The 17,129-nt window shown below is 39.9% G+C and overlaps 2 protein-coding genes across 2 annotated transcripts in view; both read right to left on the bottom strand.

Annotated features, from left to right (window-relative positions):
• Positions 1-17,129, bottom strand: part of LOC126356663 (uncharacterized protein KIAA0825 homolog) — a 217,822-nt gene that overhangs the window by 172,281 nt on the left and 28,412 nt on the right. The window lies entirely within an intron of this gene.
• Positions 15,991-17,129, bottom strand: part of LOC126356679 (frataxin homolog, mitochondrial-like) — a 28,762-nt gene continuing 27,623 nt past the window's right edge. The window contains exon 3 of the mRNA XM_050007390.1: positions 15,991-16,384. Within this exon, the coding sequence (XP_049863347.1) occupies positions 16,136-16,384 (249 nt within the window). The 3' untranslated portion in view covers positions 15,991-16,135. The remainder of the gene's footprint in view (positions 16,385-17,129) is intronic.

Here is a 17,129-nt window from a genome sequence, read left to right as displayed (position 1 = left end):
ATTCAGTGTACATAATTTTGCTCACATCACTGAACTGTTGACTAATATTATTCTTGAAAGCATTAAACACCTGATTCTCCTGTGCAAACTGTTGTGTTACTAGTTGCATTAGCTGTGTCAAAGTGTGTGTGTCACTATTATTTGCATTGCTTTTTTGAACTGTTTTCTGTGCTTGCGTTCGTGACATCGTGAGCAAATAATCAAAGGAATTTTCACTGTTCACGCTTCAGTTTCACTATTTGAAATAATGTTTCCTGGTGACGTCTGAGAAATTGTCTCATCGAGCATCATAAAAGTGGCATCATGACCAGTTAAATTGCCAGTGTCATCATTTTTTAGTAATGGGATGCCAACCTGGTTGTTTTGGTTGCCATCAACCAGTTCACGAGTTGGCGCGTTACTTTCAACTGTTGCCAAGCTCGGATTTCTGTCATCTTGGCATATTGCATTTTGTAATAAATTTTCAACAATGGCCATTTGCTTTGACTCCATTGTGAACAGGGTTTAACAAAATTATGAAAAGGAAAAATTTTAAACATGAAATTTTGTTTGTATCAGTACTTTTCAATTAAATGTTGACTTTATACAAATCTTCATCTTTTCTATAGAAATGCACTTTCCGTAAAGGATATTAATTAGAAGGAAAAAGGATTATTTAATGCGAGAGAGACGGTGCCAAGCACAGGCACATAAATATACAGCGTAGCAGCTTCCTTCCTTAACCACTGAAATCTGCATTCCTGGTGTGTCTCGTTTGTAGGCAGAATTTAATTTTAATTTGCTCCCTTCAAGTTTTTAATAGTTTCAATCTCATGGACATGTAACAAATGCAACAAAGGCCTCATAAGTCTTTTGTAATAATAAAATGGACCATTTTCCTCAAAAAATTTTTATCTCAACAAGTGAAAGGTCTGTTCATATTCCGCTCGTCGCCATCCTTTGAATGATTGCCATTGAATAGATGCGGGGGGACTAAGAATGAGATATATTTTGAAAAACTGAATAAAAATTTGCTGCTTAAATAATTAAATGGAAATTTTTAAAAAAAATGGAAGTTATGCATATCCTGAGTGAACTTTAACTGGCACTAATATAAAGAAGTGATTCAATATTCAATACATTTATTCAAATTTAAATTTACATACTTCTTTTTCTTGTTACCGTCATTGTGCATAAGGCTTGGTATGACAATACTGGTTCCAGAGCACCCCTCTTCTGCTCACGCAAATTATTCTTGTGTGCTTCGAATCCTCTTGATGCAGGATTCTCGGCACATTGTGAAGAGATGAACAGATGGGTATCGTCACCGCGAATGTATGAATAAACTTCGCTATCTCAATAACTTTATTTAATACTTTCTAATGCAATGTTGGAATACACACTTCTGAACAATATCAATGCAGCAGAACTCGTCACAAGTCCACCCACTACCACTTAGAGACAGACGGACAAATCTAAAGCAATTAAAAATTAAAGAGCATCACTCTAACTCATTTGTTTCTATACCTAGGTTATCAACGGTACAAAATTATTGTGTATATATATATATATATATATATATATATATATATATATATATATATATATAGAGAGAGAGAGAGAGAGAGAGAGAGAGAGAGAGAGAGAAAAGAACGAGGGAGAAAAGAAAAGAGAGAAAGAAAAAAAATAATACGTTACATTCATCTACATACATACTCCGCAATCCAGCATACGGTGCATGGCGGAGGGTACCTCGCACCACAACTAGCATCTTCTCTCCCTGTTCCAGGCCCAAACAGAACGAGGGAAAAATTACTGCCTATATGCCTCTGTACGAGCCCTAATCTCTCTTATCTCACCTCTGTGCTCTTTCCGCGAAATATAAATTGGCGGCAGTAAAATTGCACTGCAGTCAGCCTCAAATGCTGGTTCTCTAAATCTCCTCAGTAGCGATTCACGAAAAGAATGCCTCCTTTCCACCAGAGACTCCCACCCGAGTTCCTGAAACATTTCTGTAACACTCGCATGATTATCGAACCTACCAGTAACAAATCTAGCAGCCCGCCTCTGAATTGCTTCTATGTCCTCCCTCAATCCGATCTGATATGGATCCCAAACACTCTATCAGTACTCAAGAAAATGTCGTATTAGTGTTTTATAAGCGGTCTCCTTTACAGTTGAACCACATCTTCCCAAAATTCTACCAATGAACCGAAGATGACTATCCGCCTTCCCCACAACTGCCATACATGCTTGTCCCACTTCGTATTGCTCTGCAATGTTATGCCCAAATATTTAATCGACATGACTGTGTCAACGCTACACTACTAATGGAGTATTCAAACATTATGGGATTCTTTTTCCTATTCATCTGCATTAATTTACATTTATCTATATTTAGAGTTAGCTGCCATTCTTTACACCAATTACAAATCCTGTCCAAGTCATATTTTATCCTCCTACAGTCACTCAACGACGACACCTTCCCGTACACCACAGCATCATCAGCAAACAGCCACACATTGCTATCCACCCTATGCAAAAGGGCATTTCTGTAGACAGAAAACAACAGCGGACCAACCACACTTCCCTGGGGCACTCCAGATAATACCCTCACCTCCGATGAACACTCACTACCGAGGACAACGTACTGGGTTCTATTGCTTAAGAAGTCTTCGAGCCACTCACATATTTGGGAACCAATCCCATATGCTCATACCTTAGTTAGGAGTCTGCAGTGGGGCACCAAGTCAAATGCTTTCCGGAAGTCAAGGAATATGGCATCCGTCTGATACCCTTCATCCATGGTTCGCAAGATGATATGTGAAAAAAGGGCGAGTTGTGTTTCGCAGGAGCGACACTTTCTAAAGCCATGTTGATGCATGGACAGCAACTTCTCTGTCTCGGAGAAATTAATTATATTCGAACTGAGAATATGTTCGAGAATCCTGCAACAAACCGATGTTAAGGATATTGGTCTGTAATTTTGAGGATCCGTCCTTCTACCCTTCTTATATACAGGCGTCATCTGCACTTTTTTCCAGTCGCTCGGGACTTTACGTTGGGCAAGAGATTCGCGGTAAATGCAACCTAAGTAAGGAGCCAATGCAGTAAAGAACTCTCTGTAAAACCAAATTGGAATCCCATCAGGACCTGGTGATTTATTTATTTTCAACCCATTCAGCTGCTTCACAACCCCAGGGATGTCTATCACTATGTCCTCCATATGGGAATCTGTACGAGACTCAAACGGCGGTATGTTTGTACGATCCTCCTGCATGAAAGATTGCTCAAGTGCTAAATTAAAAATTTCAGCTTTCGTTTTGCTGTCTTCTGTTGCCAGACCAGACTGATCAGTGAGTGACTGGATGGAAGCCTTCGACCCGCTTACCGATTTTCCGTAAGACCAGAATTTCCTTGGGTTTTCAGCAAGATCTTTTGCTAAGGTATGATGGTGGTAGTGGTTGAATGCTTCACGTATTGCTCTTTTTACAGCAGCATGAATCTCTACTAACTTTTGCCTGTCCTCATTCTCCCGATCTTTCTTGTACCACGAGTGCAACTGTCTTTGCTTCCTGAGCATTCTCCGAATTGCGCTGTTAAACCATGGTGGGTCTTTTCCATCCGTAACCCACTTTTTCAAAACTTACTTCTCCAATGCGTGATTTACAATGTGTTTAAAATTTGCCCATAATTCTTCCATGTCCATCGTACCGGAAGTAAATGAATTTGATTCATTTACTAAGTGGGATGCTACCAACTGCTTATCTTCTCTCTAGTAAGAATACTCTCCCAGCATTCTTGACAGACTTTTTAACTTTCGTAACGATAGTCGTAATGACAACATCATGATCACTAATCCCTGTCTCAACACTGACACCGTCGATGAGGTCTGGTCTGTTCGTGTCTACCAGACCTAAAATATTTCCATTACATGTTGGCTGTCGATTTATCTGCTCAAGACAGTTTTCAAATAATGTGATCAAAAGTAATTCACACGACGGCTTGTCTGAACCACCTGTAATGTATCCATAGACATCCCAGTCTATACTAGGTAGGTTGAAGTCGCCTCTGACTAATACAGCATGATCCAGGTACTTCTACAATACAGAGTGTAGACTCCCTTTGAATGATTCTAGATCTGTCGTGCTGGAACCTGGTGGCCGGTAATAACACCCAACAATTAACTTTATTTCTCCTAGCCCTGTTAATATCATATTCCAAGAATGTGTGACTGGCCACACTTCAGAGCAAAAACCAATAGCTTTTTCCAGTAGAATGCTCATAAAACATGAACAAAATTACAGCATTACAGAAAATGAAACATTATCAGTTGGGTGAGTATTCAAGAAATTTAAATACTTACTACTGGGATACAAGACACTAATACATACAGACCATAATGCATTAACATTTCTATTAAAGAGCAAGTTTCAACACAGTAGGCTAACACAAAGGGCTCTCTTTCCACAGGAACTTCACTTTACTATTAAATACATAGAGGGAAAAGATAATACAATACCCGATGCATTGTCTCGACTACCTATAGGTCCCCAATCAAGCCAAAATGTACAGGAAAGGGGCAAATTTGCTGTTTATTTTTTAAAGTAAATACATATTAGAAAGACATACAGGATCTCTGAAAAACTTTGAAAGTGATAAATGCAACGACAGTCACTCACAATTACACATTGATGCCATATGCCAAAGTCATACTGATACAAAGGACAATTGGAGATTGTACAAAAGAATACTGTTTCATAGGATACACAACTCACATAGATGGGTACTATGCATCCCACAAAATAGCATAATTTAATAACTTGGTATGTACACATACAATATGCCAATTTAGGCCCAAAAAAGTGTATAATTCATGTAAACAAATTTTTGCTAATTTAAGAAAATGAATTACGTGGTTAGGAAAATCTTAAGATCATATGAGAGATGCCAGAAAGTTAAGGTACGAACTATTGTTGTCCTCACTGCACTGTATCCCATCATTCATGTAATTTGTGGGACTTGTCAGCCATAGACTTTACGGTCTATTACCAAGAGGCCAGGGAGGAATGACATAACTAAAAAAATTACACCCATCAAGGAAGGCAACATCACATAATACTATAATAAAACTAAGAGATAATTTCAAAAATGTGGGTAAACCAAAAAAAAAAATTGCTGTCAGATAATGGAACATACTTTTTAGCCAGGCAGTTTAAAGCATTTTTGGCATGGGAAGGCGTGGACAATATATTAATTTCTAAATATCATCCACAAAAGTAATCCAGTAGAAAGGGTCATGTGCAAGTCGGGTAGACTTTGGCACTTATTGCACACAGACATTAATGGACGAGTGCACCAACCCCGGTCAAAAAGCATGATAACCAAGGTCCCACGGTCATGGTTAAAAGTACACCGCATTTAAAATGTTTCTGCAGTGCACCAGCATTAATCGCCAGTCAGCAAACCATCAGCCAACCGTGCATTTGATCGTGGTAAACTCTCTACATTGCAACGAAATGTAGCCTGGCAACGCAAAAATGTTAGTAAACATGAAATTGCACAGATAATCACTGGTGTCACATTCTCTCTTTGCTGTTTTTTTCCATTGACAAGCAGATGTGTGTACACGTACCTCAGTACCTGTTTCTGATTCTTTTCTTTTTTTTTTTCTTTTGAGAATAATGGAGAATAAAAGAAAAACACTGAATTTCTCGAAGTAAGAGAGAGATGTACTTCTTTGAACTGGTGGGTGCAAATGCATCCGTTCTTGAAAATAAGAAAACCGACGGCTGCAACTTAAAAGAAAAATAGGCAATGTGGTCCCGTGTGGAGGTGCAATTTAATTCTACTCCTGGTAAGTTTACTCATAAATGAATAACTTTTCTAGGTTCATCGTAAGTGTAGGATACGGCACATGAACTGATCTGTAAACAACAGCCATATATAGACCTTAGATTTTTATTGCAGTTGTAAGTTAAGAGCCTCAGAATGCAAAATGGACTTATGAATGTAAATAATATAAGAATTAATTTATGGTACTACAAACTACAACATTTATTTAATTTCAGGTGTGACAAAAAGATCCTGTGACAGGCTGAAAACCTGTTATGAAAACATGAAAACAAGACTTCGAAAAGGCCTTGCAGAAGAAAAGGTAGAAATGTGTAAAACAGGTGGGGGGAAGCCTACCCAAACAACCAAGATCCATGATCGGGCTAAACTGTTAGAAATTGTTGGTTCCTCAATGAAACCGTTAACAAATGCATACAATTCCGATGTACAATTTAGTACGACTGTGGATGTTGTTAACATGGAGTGCAGTGCAGTGCAGTGCAGTGCAGTGAGAACACGCCCCTGCTTCAGTTGTCGAGTTAGCAGAGTGCACAGAACCTAGCACTTCCCACACACCTAACGTAATACAAAGAAAAGAGACATCAAAGAATGTTCTGGTGGACGTCATCCAGCTGCAGTCTTGTTTTGCAGTCTCCTGATCCACCCAATGAAAACATTTGCCCGGCAAAAAATACAAGGCATTGTCGCAGGATGCCTGCAAAACCAGGGCCATCAGGTTTGGGAACAGTAATCGAAAATGTGTACAAGAAGAGAGTGGAACTACTGGAGGCCCAATTACTCATGATGAAGGCAGAACATAAGGAGGAACTGAGGATTAAAAATTTAAAGATTCTGGCCCTGAAAGAAAAACTAAAATACTGGAAGAAGAAAAATGCCAGTAACGTGATTTTTTTTCCTGTGACAGTGAATTTTTGTAATTTTTTTGTGCTATGTTGTATTCTATCTAATGTATGAAAGTTGTCTCACAGTTCAAATTGTTTCTCTGTGTTTGTCCCATTAGTGATGACTGCTACTATTCTAGTTGTTATCTAATATCTGCTTACAGCTTATAGGGTCTGGACCAAGTTTCATCCAATCACTTAAAATTAAAATTACTTCATATATAAAAACAGGTTAGCAACACTGCAGTTTACACAAGTGAGCTACATGTCAGTTGTAGGCCTGCAGCCGTAATGTCAGGTGCCAATTTATACTTAAATGACTTAACAATGAGGTAGACTGTTAATGAAACAAAATAATAGTAATAAAGCATCCTTGTTACTCTACCTTTTAAATGTGCTTCAACAATTATATCCGCCAGGCCCAATGTAATCATGTTTTGGATTATTTATACCAGAAATATCCTAACATATTAAATTATGAGGGAAAGTGCTCCAAACCATAACTTTGTGTGTACCATTTTCCTCGCAATACTCTACACCTGGTAATGTTTATAATGGGAACCTATAACTTTTATGACAATACAATTTGAAGTGAGGCATTTTGAGAAATATGCTGCTGTGATGGATTCTCTTTTCTGCAAAAGTAAGCATGGCATATGTGGCTTTCCTAGCCACACCACCTGGTAATGTGTATGGTGGAAACCTGTAACATTTATCACAACAGTATTTGTAGAGAGGCATTATTGGGTAATACATTGCTAATATGGGCACTCTTTTCTGCAGTAGTGAGATTAGCATTGTGTGGCTTTTCTAGCAATACTCTGCACCTGTTAATGCTTATAATGTCAGCCCATAACTTTTATCACAACAGAATTTGTAGCAAGGTATTTTCAGTAAGGCATTCCTATGATGGGGCACTGTTTTCTACTATAGTAATCATGGCATGTGTGGCTTTCATAGCAATACTCTGCACCTGCTAATGTTTATGATAGCAACCCATAACTTCTGCCACAACTGTATTTGCAGTGAGGCATTTTTCAGTGGCACTATGCAATCACAAAGAATTCCCTTCTGTAAAGGTGAGCATTAAATACGTGAAAAAAACTGCATCAATATCAGTGACAAAGTGAGGGAGAGAATTTTCCTCAGTAATAACTTAAAGTATGACACTTCTTACAGACAACCCACAGCATTACAGTTCCGCTTTCATATACTCCGAAGTAGCACACTCCTTAACTAATTATTACTCTTGACTGATCCCCAAAGTATTAGACATTGCTGACAAAATTCCATTGCCTTTTGTAGCAATGAGAACTTATTTTTGGTGGCAATTTCTAAACACAATTTGTCTTCAATTTTATGTATTTTTTTGATACCATACAGTTGTACATAATATTGTGTAAGTGCTGCTACAGGCATGACTGGCTAGAATTAACAATGTAATTCAATTCTTTGCACAACCTTATACCCGCACACACTTATGTTTGAAGCAAATCATATTGTAAATAAAGAGTAGTGATTAATATGGAACCAATTTAAGAAATAAACTATCCCAAACTGACATTTTATGTTATTACACAAATGATTATTTATTTTGTGCCTACGTGTTTACTGCATATTCATAAGTTTAAGCTAATCTAGGTGATAAGACTGCATTAATGGTGAACAGAAGTGCAGTAAATGGATGGATATGGTGGATATGGGCACTCCACAGTGTAGTCTTTAGCGCCCGAACGAAAACAACAACGGACAAGTGTCACTAAAATGCAGCAAGTGCTAAAATAGGACTAAAATTAAAGGTGAAAGGCTACATAGGCAGTTTGCACGTCAACAGTTGCAAAGTGGAATGCAGCACATAAAGAGGAGAACAAGTACAGTAAAATAACCTCTAATATGAAAGGTTCTAATAATAATAAACAATGTGTTCTTTTAATATTACAAAACTGTTGGACATTCACATATTAGTTGTTATAGTAGAAAATTTGAGAGATGTTTAGGATCTACAGTGAACATAATACAGAACTATCCATTATATTTTATTCCACTCACTTTTACTCTCACACTCTCTGATTGTAATGGAGTCATTTGTTCTCAAATTTAAGTACATGCCCAGAAAATGAACATGTATATAAATAACAGAGTACTGCATTGCTTTCACAACCAATGTGATATGACAAATATATCTTTAATATTGAATTATCAACAGTTCCACACTAAAAAAATATCTCAGAAAAGCAGCAGCTGGGTAATTGTCTGTAGACAGCACATCCTGTCCCTGGCATGCCACAACCTCAAATTTCTCATCACACACTCAGTTCAGTGAGTACTTTTATGTTCCCTAGATAGCAGAAAAAATAGATTACACACTGAAATAATCGGAAAAATAAAAAATACGGCGAAATCCCGTAACTATAATCGTAATTTTTCATTCTGAACAATGTCTGAATTTATGTTACCTTATCGGAAATGTTCATTAATTATAGCATGACGAACTGCTCTTCCAGGTAATGTATCATCAATACATCTGCTGTCCAGGTACCACAGGTTCATTATCTTCAATGTTGGGGCCTCTCTCGTCACGTAACTGATTTAAAAGTCGAGAAATTTCTGGATCTTCTGGTGGTTCTTCACTGCTTGTACTCCTCGCAATATTATGCAAGACAGCTGTACCCACAATTATTGACTTTGCTTTCTGTGGATTACATCTTATTCCTAGAGATAATATGGGCAATCTTCTCTTACACATGCCATATTTTCTCTCAACAGCGTTTCTAGTTTTAATACAAGACCTGTTATATCGATGCTCTGCTTCATTTCGTGGATTTAAAAGTGGAGTTAACAAGTAGGATCTACATGCATAACCACTATCTCCCAATAAGTGACCTTTTGGTATTTCTCCGTTTTCAATTGAGCTCTGTGAGCGCAGTTGAGAAATATGGTACTGTCGTGCACAAAGCCTGGCCATCGAGCGACAATATCTCTTATTAAAAAATTGTGATCACTAATGGTTTGACAGTTAAAGGAAAAATATGATTTCCTATTGCGGAAAAGTTCCGAATTATTTCCTCCAGGAGACTGAATTCTTATATGGGTACAATCCAAGGTACCAAGAATGCCAGGAAATCGGTCCAATCGACTAAAACCATACATCACAGAACACACTTCTCCTCTTGTAGGAAATTTTATAAAGCGAGGAGACACTGATGCTATGATGTCTGATACATTACTGATGATTCGTTGTGCTGTTGTACGATGTACATTACTATTGTCCCCAATAAGAATGTTGAATGCACCAGTTGCATATACCCTTAAAGTAATCAAAAGGATGTTTATCGGCGAAATAGGGTTATTTCGATCAGTAGGAAATTCTAACCTATCATTAATTTCGTTTAATAACCACCACACTGTTTCTTGTGACAGACGAAATCTCTCTTCAAACTTCCTGTCATCATAATCTTCAAAAGGGTTTCCCCTTTCCACAATCACTCCAACACGGTTTCGGTCATGATTTAAATGGTCAAGGTATAACAATTCTTCCTCAGTGACATCAATAACATCAAAAACATGCCGCCACCGTAATAGTGTATGCTTTTAAAATCACGGTTATGTCGAGAAAACTGGGAAAGAACCCCGGTTAAATACAACCACGGTCAATTCCCTCGTTTAACTTACATCGATGTTGGTGCACCAGAATTTTGCGTTGAACAGGTTTATATATCGACTTAACCATGGTTAACTGTTAATCAAGATTGGTGCACTCGGCCATAAAATGGACAGATATGGTGGGAGAATTTGAAAAGGTACTAAATGCGTTGCTACATTCAGTCACTTAAGTTTCCCCAGTAGAAACAGTAGGGGAACAAATGGAAGGAGAATACCTCCTAAAATGGGTTGGATGGCCACAGAAACGTGTTGGTACACAAAAGTCATGGAGCAAAAATGTGAATGAGTTGCTAATGAGAGAGACTAAGAGAAGGAAAAAGAGGTGGGAGAAAGGTATGCCCATGAAGTAGAAAGTGAGTGACTAGGTTTTAGTTGGTAGTTACCAAAATAGTGAAAATGTGAAAAAATTATAAGCAAATTTCACTCGTTATATGAGAGGCCATTCTTAATAACTAAGATGCCCTACCAAAACACAGTCATTTTAACTGGCCCAGGTACAGCGAAGGATAGGTATGTACAGTGTTCAAGACTTGAAATCATTCATCAGTGAACAAGAGAAAGCTGATAACAATACAAATGGTCTCAAAAGTGTCTAGTGTAATTGGTAGACTGTGTTGCAGACTGGTTTGATGCAGCTCTCCATGCTACTGGATCCTGCGCAAGCCTCTTCATCTCGGAGTTACTACTGCAACCTACATCAATCTGAATCTGCTGGCTGTATACATCTTGTAGTCTCCCTTTATGATTTTTACCCACCACACTTTCCTACAGTGGTAACCCCTTGATGCCTCAGAATATGACCTACCAACCAATCCCTTCTTTTAGTCAGGTTGTACCGTAAATTTCTTCTCCCCAGTTCTATTCAGTACCTTCTCATTGGTTACATTATCTACTCCATAATCTTCAGCATTCTACTGCAGCACCACATTTCAAAAGCCATTCTCATCTTTACTAAACTGTTTATTGTCCACGTTTCCCTTCCATACATGGCTACACTCCATACAAATAACTTTAAGCAAAGACTTCCTGACACCTAAATCTAAACACAATGTTAACAAATTTCTCTGCTTCAGAAATACTTTTCTTGCCACTGCCAGTCTATTTTCATATCCTCCCTACTTCGACCATCATCAGTTATTTTGGTTCCCAAATAACAAAACTCATTTACTTCTTTAAGTGTCTCATTTCCTAATCTTAAGTCCCCAGCCCCCCCCCCCCCCCCCCCAATGAACCATGGACCTTGCCATTGGTAGGTAGGCTTGCGTGCCTCAACAATACAGATAGCCATACCGTAGGTGCAACCACAATGGAGAGGTATCTGTTGTGGATAGGGATACACTCAATACAGAGCCCTGCAGGACCCCATTCTCCTGGATATGAGGGGAACTGTGGGAGGCACCAACTTGGACATGGAAAGTATAATGTGACTGGAAATTCGGGATAAAAATCAGGAGCGGGCCTTAGAGACCCCACTCGTATGAGGGTTGGAACTTCAATAGTGGCCAATATTTGTTTACAGCTCGTACAAAATAGATACGTGTTTCAAAATTTTACTGGCGTTCAAAGTAGTCACCAGCATCGCGTATAACCCATTGCCATTGTGGAAGTTGTAGGATACTCTTAGCAGTGTCAGTTGTGTTGACATTTCGAGCGGCGCGGTCTATTGCTCCACAAATTTGTAGCAGTTCTGAAGTGAATGCCTTGAACACCTCTTTTGGTCTGGTACCCAAAAACTCATTGATATTTACCCAAGACTTGGGAAGGTGACGTGTGGCACCCAATAGTCAAGACGTACCTCTCTGAACACTCCTGTTTCTGTCGTTTGATTAGCTGGCAAGGGTAGGCACGGAACCGTTCAAAGGCTATGGGGTGCTGCAGGGAAGGGTGCCGCTTATGCCGCTGTAGAGCTCACCGACGCTCCTTAATGGCCTCAGTGACTTCCGGCAACCACCAAGGGACTGTCTTTCCCCAGAGGTACCCTAAGGAATGAGGGATCGCATTTCCCACCGCAGAAACAATCGTCATAGTTACCTGCTCAACCACCACATCAAAGTTGCCACGTGGAGGAGATTCAAAGGTGACAGCCGATGTGAAGGCTTCCCAGTCTGCCTTGTATAAAGTCCATACGGGCAGGTGTCCAAGGGCATGACACCGGGGCAGTGACAGGAAGATGGGGATGTGATCACTACCACACAGTTCGTCGCATGCACTCCACTGGATATATGGGAGAACACCAGCACTGCAAACCAAGATATCAACGGCTGAATATGTGCCATGTGCCGCAATGAAATGTGTGGGGGCACCTATATCTAAGATCGAGTTGTGACAGTAAATTTTCAACATCTCTGCCCCAGTCAGTAAGCATGGTGTCACCCCACAAGGGGTTACGAGCATTAAAAATCTCCCAAAAGTAGGAAAGGTTAGGGAGTTGATGAATCAGTGCAGCCAATGCATTCAGGGGTACTTCACCACCTGGAGGAAGATATACGTTGCAGACAGGTATTTCCTGCGTCATCCTTATCCTGACAGCCACAGCTTCAAGAGGGTTATGAAGGGGCACAGGTTCACAGCATACTGAATTCAAGATACAGACACAAACTCCACCTGACACTCTATTATAGTAATTATGGTTCTTGTAATATCCCCTGTAGCCGTGGAGAGCAGGGTCCGCAATTTGGGGAACCAGGTTTCCTGAAGGGCAATGTGCAAAAGCAGGTGTAATGCTTAACAGTTGCTTTAGGTCAACCAGATGGTGGAAAAAAACACTGAAATTCCACTGGAAGATGACGTTATCATGAGGCTGGGAAGGCATGAAGTGCACAAGGAGGCAGGTTATGCCTCAGGTCATTCGCTGCCTCTGAATGAGTATTTTCAGGTATTTTTATGGTGGATGAGGCATCAGTGAGATCCAGGTCTGCAGGGGATGCTAAGATCTCCAATGTATCCTCAGATGCAGAAATGACAGGGAGTGGTGGTGTTGGGGCCACCAGAGGGCCCTGTTTCTTAGCAGACTACTACTTAGTTTTTTTGCTCTCTCACTACTCCTTAGGGGCTTGCTAGGAAGATTTCTCCAAAGCAGCATGAGGCATGGAGTAAGACCATGAAGCTCTTCCGACCAGCAGTTTTTGGCCTCTTGAGCCACAGGTGAGTGACCGCCGTGGCATTAGTGTAGACCTTGGGAGAGAGGGCCCCAAAGGACGCCTTCCACATGACCACAAGAGAGGAGCAGGAGGAGGCTGTTGCTTCTCTGGTAGGGGGGAGAAGACCAATGTCCCCTGCATTTAAGGGGGGGGGGGGGGGTACTTGCTCCCAAAATAGGTGCTTTGGGAGCCACGGAGGAAGATTTGGCCCCTACTACCAAGGAGGCAGATGTGTTCTGGTGGCCCGGTGGACAGACTAATCCTCAAGTGTTCAATGAAAAATTGAGGTGTCGTAGATAGAAAGAAGTCCCCATCAGGTCTGCTACAGACTAAAAACAGAGGCGAATATGGCTCTCCCCGTTCTGTAGCCCCACGTTCCTCCCATGGTGTAGCGAGGGAGGGAACCAATTTAGGGTCATACCTGTCGGCATTGTATTCGAAGTTGCCCTTCTTACAGACTGTTGGTGCCATACAGTCATCAGCAAGAGATGACAGTCTGCTTCATTGCGGGTCATCCACCCTGATGCCACCCACACCGATCAGGGGCTCTCCCCACAGGCACCACCCAGCCACAGCAGAGGCCACATGGCATGATGGTCATTGCTGGGAGTCCTCATGCCCCAGGAAGACAGGCATCTACTATTTGGCATACATGTGGAGTTTACAACTCAGGCATCAGCAGTGCGATCCCTGTGTTTTCAGGGGGCTACCACCAGAAAGGTACATGATGGCCCCACCACAACGGACTGGCTACCAGGCTGGATATTGGGAACAAAGAAATCCAATAATGTCACGCAGAGGGTGGGGGGGGGGGGGGGGGGAGGGGGCGAGGAGGACAGGAAACAACGGAAGAAGATGACATAGCCCAGAAAGCGTCCACGCACAAATAGTTGAATCGCAGGTGGAGATGCACAGCCATGACAAGAGATTCGGGAGATCAAATCTAAGGGCACTATGGGTAACTTGTGCACCAACAAGAAGGCATCCTTCTCCATAGGGCCCGTAGTTCTCTCTAGTTTTGAAAGTGGCTGGTCAAACCATAGAATTGGGCCTGAACTCATAGGGCTGAAAAGTGAGAGACTCCTTTTTGTCACTTCTTATGACAGGCAGGAATACCTTGGGCCTATTCCAACCCCCAGACCTGCAGGGGGGGGGGGGGGGGGGGGGGCATGGCAGAAGAGTGTGAGTTTGATCAGAGCAGAGAAATTTTGTGGCTGTAACTGAAAGTACCCAGGATGAATCATTTGTAAAAAAAATCTTGCTTCCATCCCTAAAATAAAATTGGGCTTGATGAAGTGATTTTGTGAAGTCTCTACCACAGGGTTAGACCCTGCACTAAGCACCTTTCCAAGAAATTTTCCCCTCACCACATGAGGTGGGACTTCTGAGAAGACAATGAAGGAAAGAGGAAAAGGTGCATGACCACCTTCTGATCGGTAACTGATAACTTTCTATGAAATAACAAAGATCCCTAATTACAAGGCGATTGCTGAAAAAAGTTGCAAAATTTCAAGATGATGGGTTGCTAAATGAGTGTGAAACGCCACTTTACTCACATGTCAACTACTTTCCGGGGATTTGGAACTTTATATTGAAGAGCAGAGTGGACATTTTCAGAGATATTAAGAGGAGGGACCAGCGGCATTGAACAGCATCTGTGTTGGCTGACTACTGTCGTATGTTAAAGAGGGACAGTCGTCATCAACAAGAATCTGCAAGGAAGGCTTGTTTTTATACAAGGTGGTCAAGAAAAAAATTAGGGGAGTTCTCAGCCCCGTTTTTTAATGTATTTTATTTTTTAAATATATTCCGATTAAAATTTCACCTTGTGTGAAATGATGTTAGAATATTACTTCTTATTTTGTATTAAAACCTGATGTGACAGACAAAAACATTAGTTATTTCTAGGATCAGCATAAAAAATTGATTCAAGAACACCTACTTTCAACAAACCATCTGACAAAATGTTTTAAAATGGTGAATAGTGTAACAACAACAATAAACAAACAAAAATAATAATCAATATTAATACATCATTATTGTGACAGTATGATGTGGTCTTACTTTAAATTACTAACTGTGTAATGAGAACATATGAGAAATCAGGAAACTGAAGCGCAAGAATTGTGAAAATTGAAGAGGATTTTAAATTCATTACAGATTATACATGTTGCTAGTTTAAACACATTGTGTAGTAGACAGATGTTCAGTCTGTGCATTTTCTGTAATTGTATGAGGTTCAAAATTCACATGTGTTTTAAATTTCCTTCATGTTTTGTTAAGAAAAGTCAAGACTTTTTAAAACTTGACAACTCTTTTCATGCATTGTGCAGTTAATATGTGCATGTCAGTGCCTATCTGAACATCGCAGAGTAAAACAAATATATGTGCTTTAGCAAACAGGCACTGGTATTTTCAAACAAGCAGTACATTTCAAAGAACAAACTGATAAAAGTGCAAACACAACCACATCTATTTCTGCCAAAATTTATTTTACAGGAACAAAACACATCAAAATCATATATAGACATTTTAATGTGCCCTTAATCTGCAATACTGCCACACAAATAACTACAGTAATTTACTTACATACATACCTAAGTTATCTATGAAAGATCATTTAACATTTACATTAGGCAAACACTTTGAGAAATCTACAGTTTGTTTAACAATTTGTGATATTTCTGTATCAAGAAGTTTGTGCAATGGTACTCCATCATGTTTATATATCCACTGTCCACTGATGAAATCGTATCTCTTTGGTCCACTTATGGGTGAGGAAAGCCAAATCTGCTCGTTTGGTGTCTGCCTGTTTATTACATATGTACCATAAGGACTTCCAAAATTTACAGTGAGAACACCATCCTAAAAAGAAATAATCATGTATCACAGAAAACTAAATACAAAATTAGATTTGCAATGCGAAAGACAATGAGACACCTAAAATTAATATTTTCATTTAAGGAGTCCATGTCAGTAAACTTATACACGTTTCAGTTATAGCTGTGATTTTTAAGTGAATTATTGACAAGTATTTAATTATGAAGGTTAGATGGAAGTCAAACACAGTACCACTCTAATATAAAATCTTCATATGTGTCTTATCATACAATGGTTCAAATGGCTATAAGCACTATGGGACTTAACATCTGAGCTCATCAGTCCCCTAGACTTAGAACTACTTAAACCTAACTAACCTAAGGACATCACACACAGCCATGCACGAGGCAGTATCCGAACCTGCGACCGCAGCAGCAGCAGCGCAGTTCCAGACTGAAGCGCCTAGAACCACTCGGTCGCAACGGCCGGCTCATACAATGAATAAGAACCATTTACCAATAAAAATTAAAAACGAAAGGAGAAGTAACATAAATGGCCATTACATCAGCCAGAAGTAATACTAGCCCTACAAATGTTTCTTCATTAGCTGTTACTGTTTACATTTCAACAACATTTCCTACAATAATTTGTACCTTAATTATAGCTAGCGAACTACAGTGTGAACCCTGAGCTAAAGGGGCACAAATACTGCTGCCTTGTGTACGTTGTTCGGGGAACTGGCTTTAGAATCCTCTTGTTATTTAATCAGCAGTTTAATAAGGGCTGTTGA

Source organism: Schistocerca gregaria, chromosome 1 (genome assembly GCF_023897955.1).
Source record: "Schistocerca gregaria isolate iqSchGreg1 chromosome 1, iqSchGreg1.2, whole genome shotgun sequence".
NCBI classification, from domain to species: Eukaryota; Metazoa; Arthropoda; class Insecta; order Orthoptera; family Acrididae; genus Schistocerca; species Schistocerca gregaria.
The sequence above is the reverse complement of the archived record's forward strand: the minus strand, read 5'-3'. Positions and strand labels throughout refer to the sequence as shown.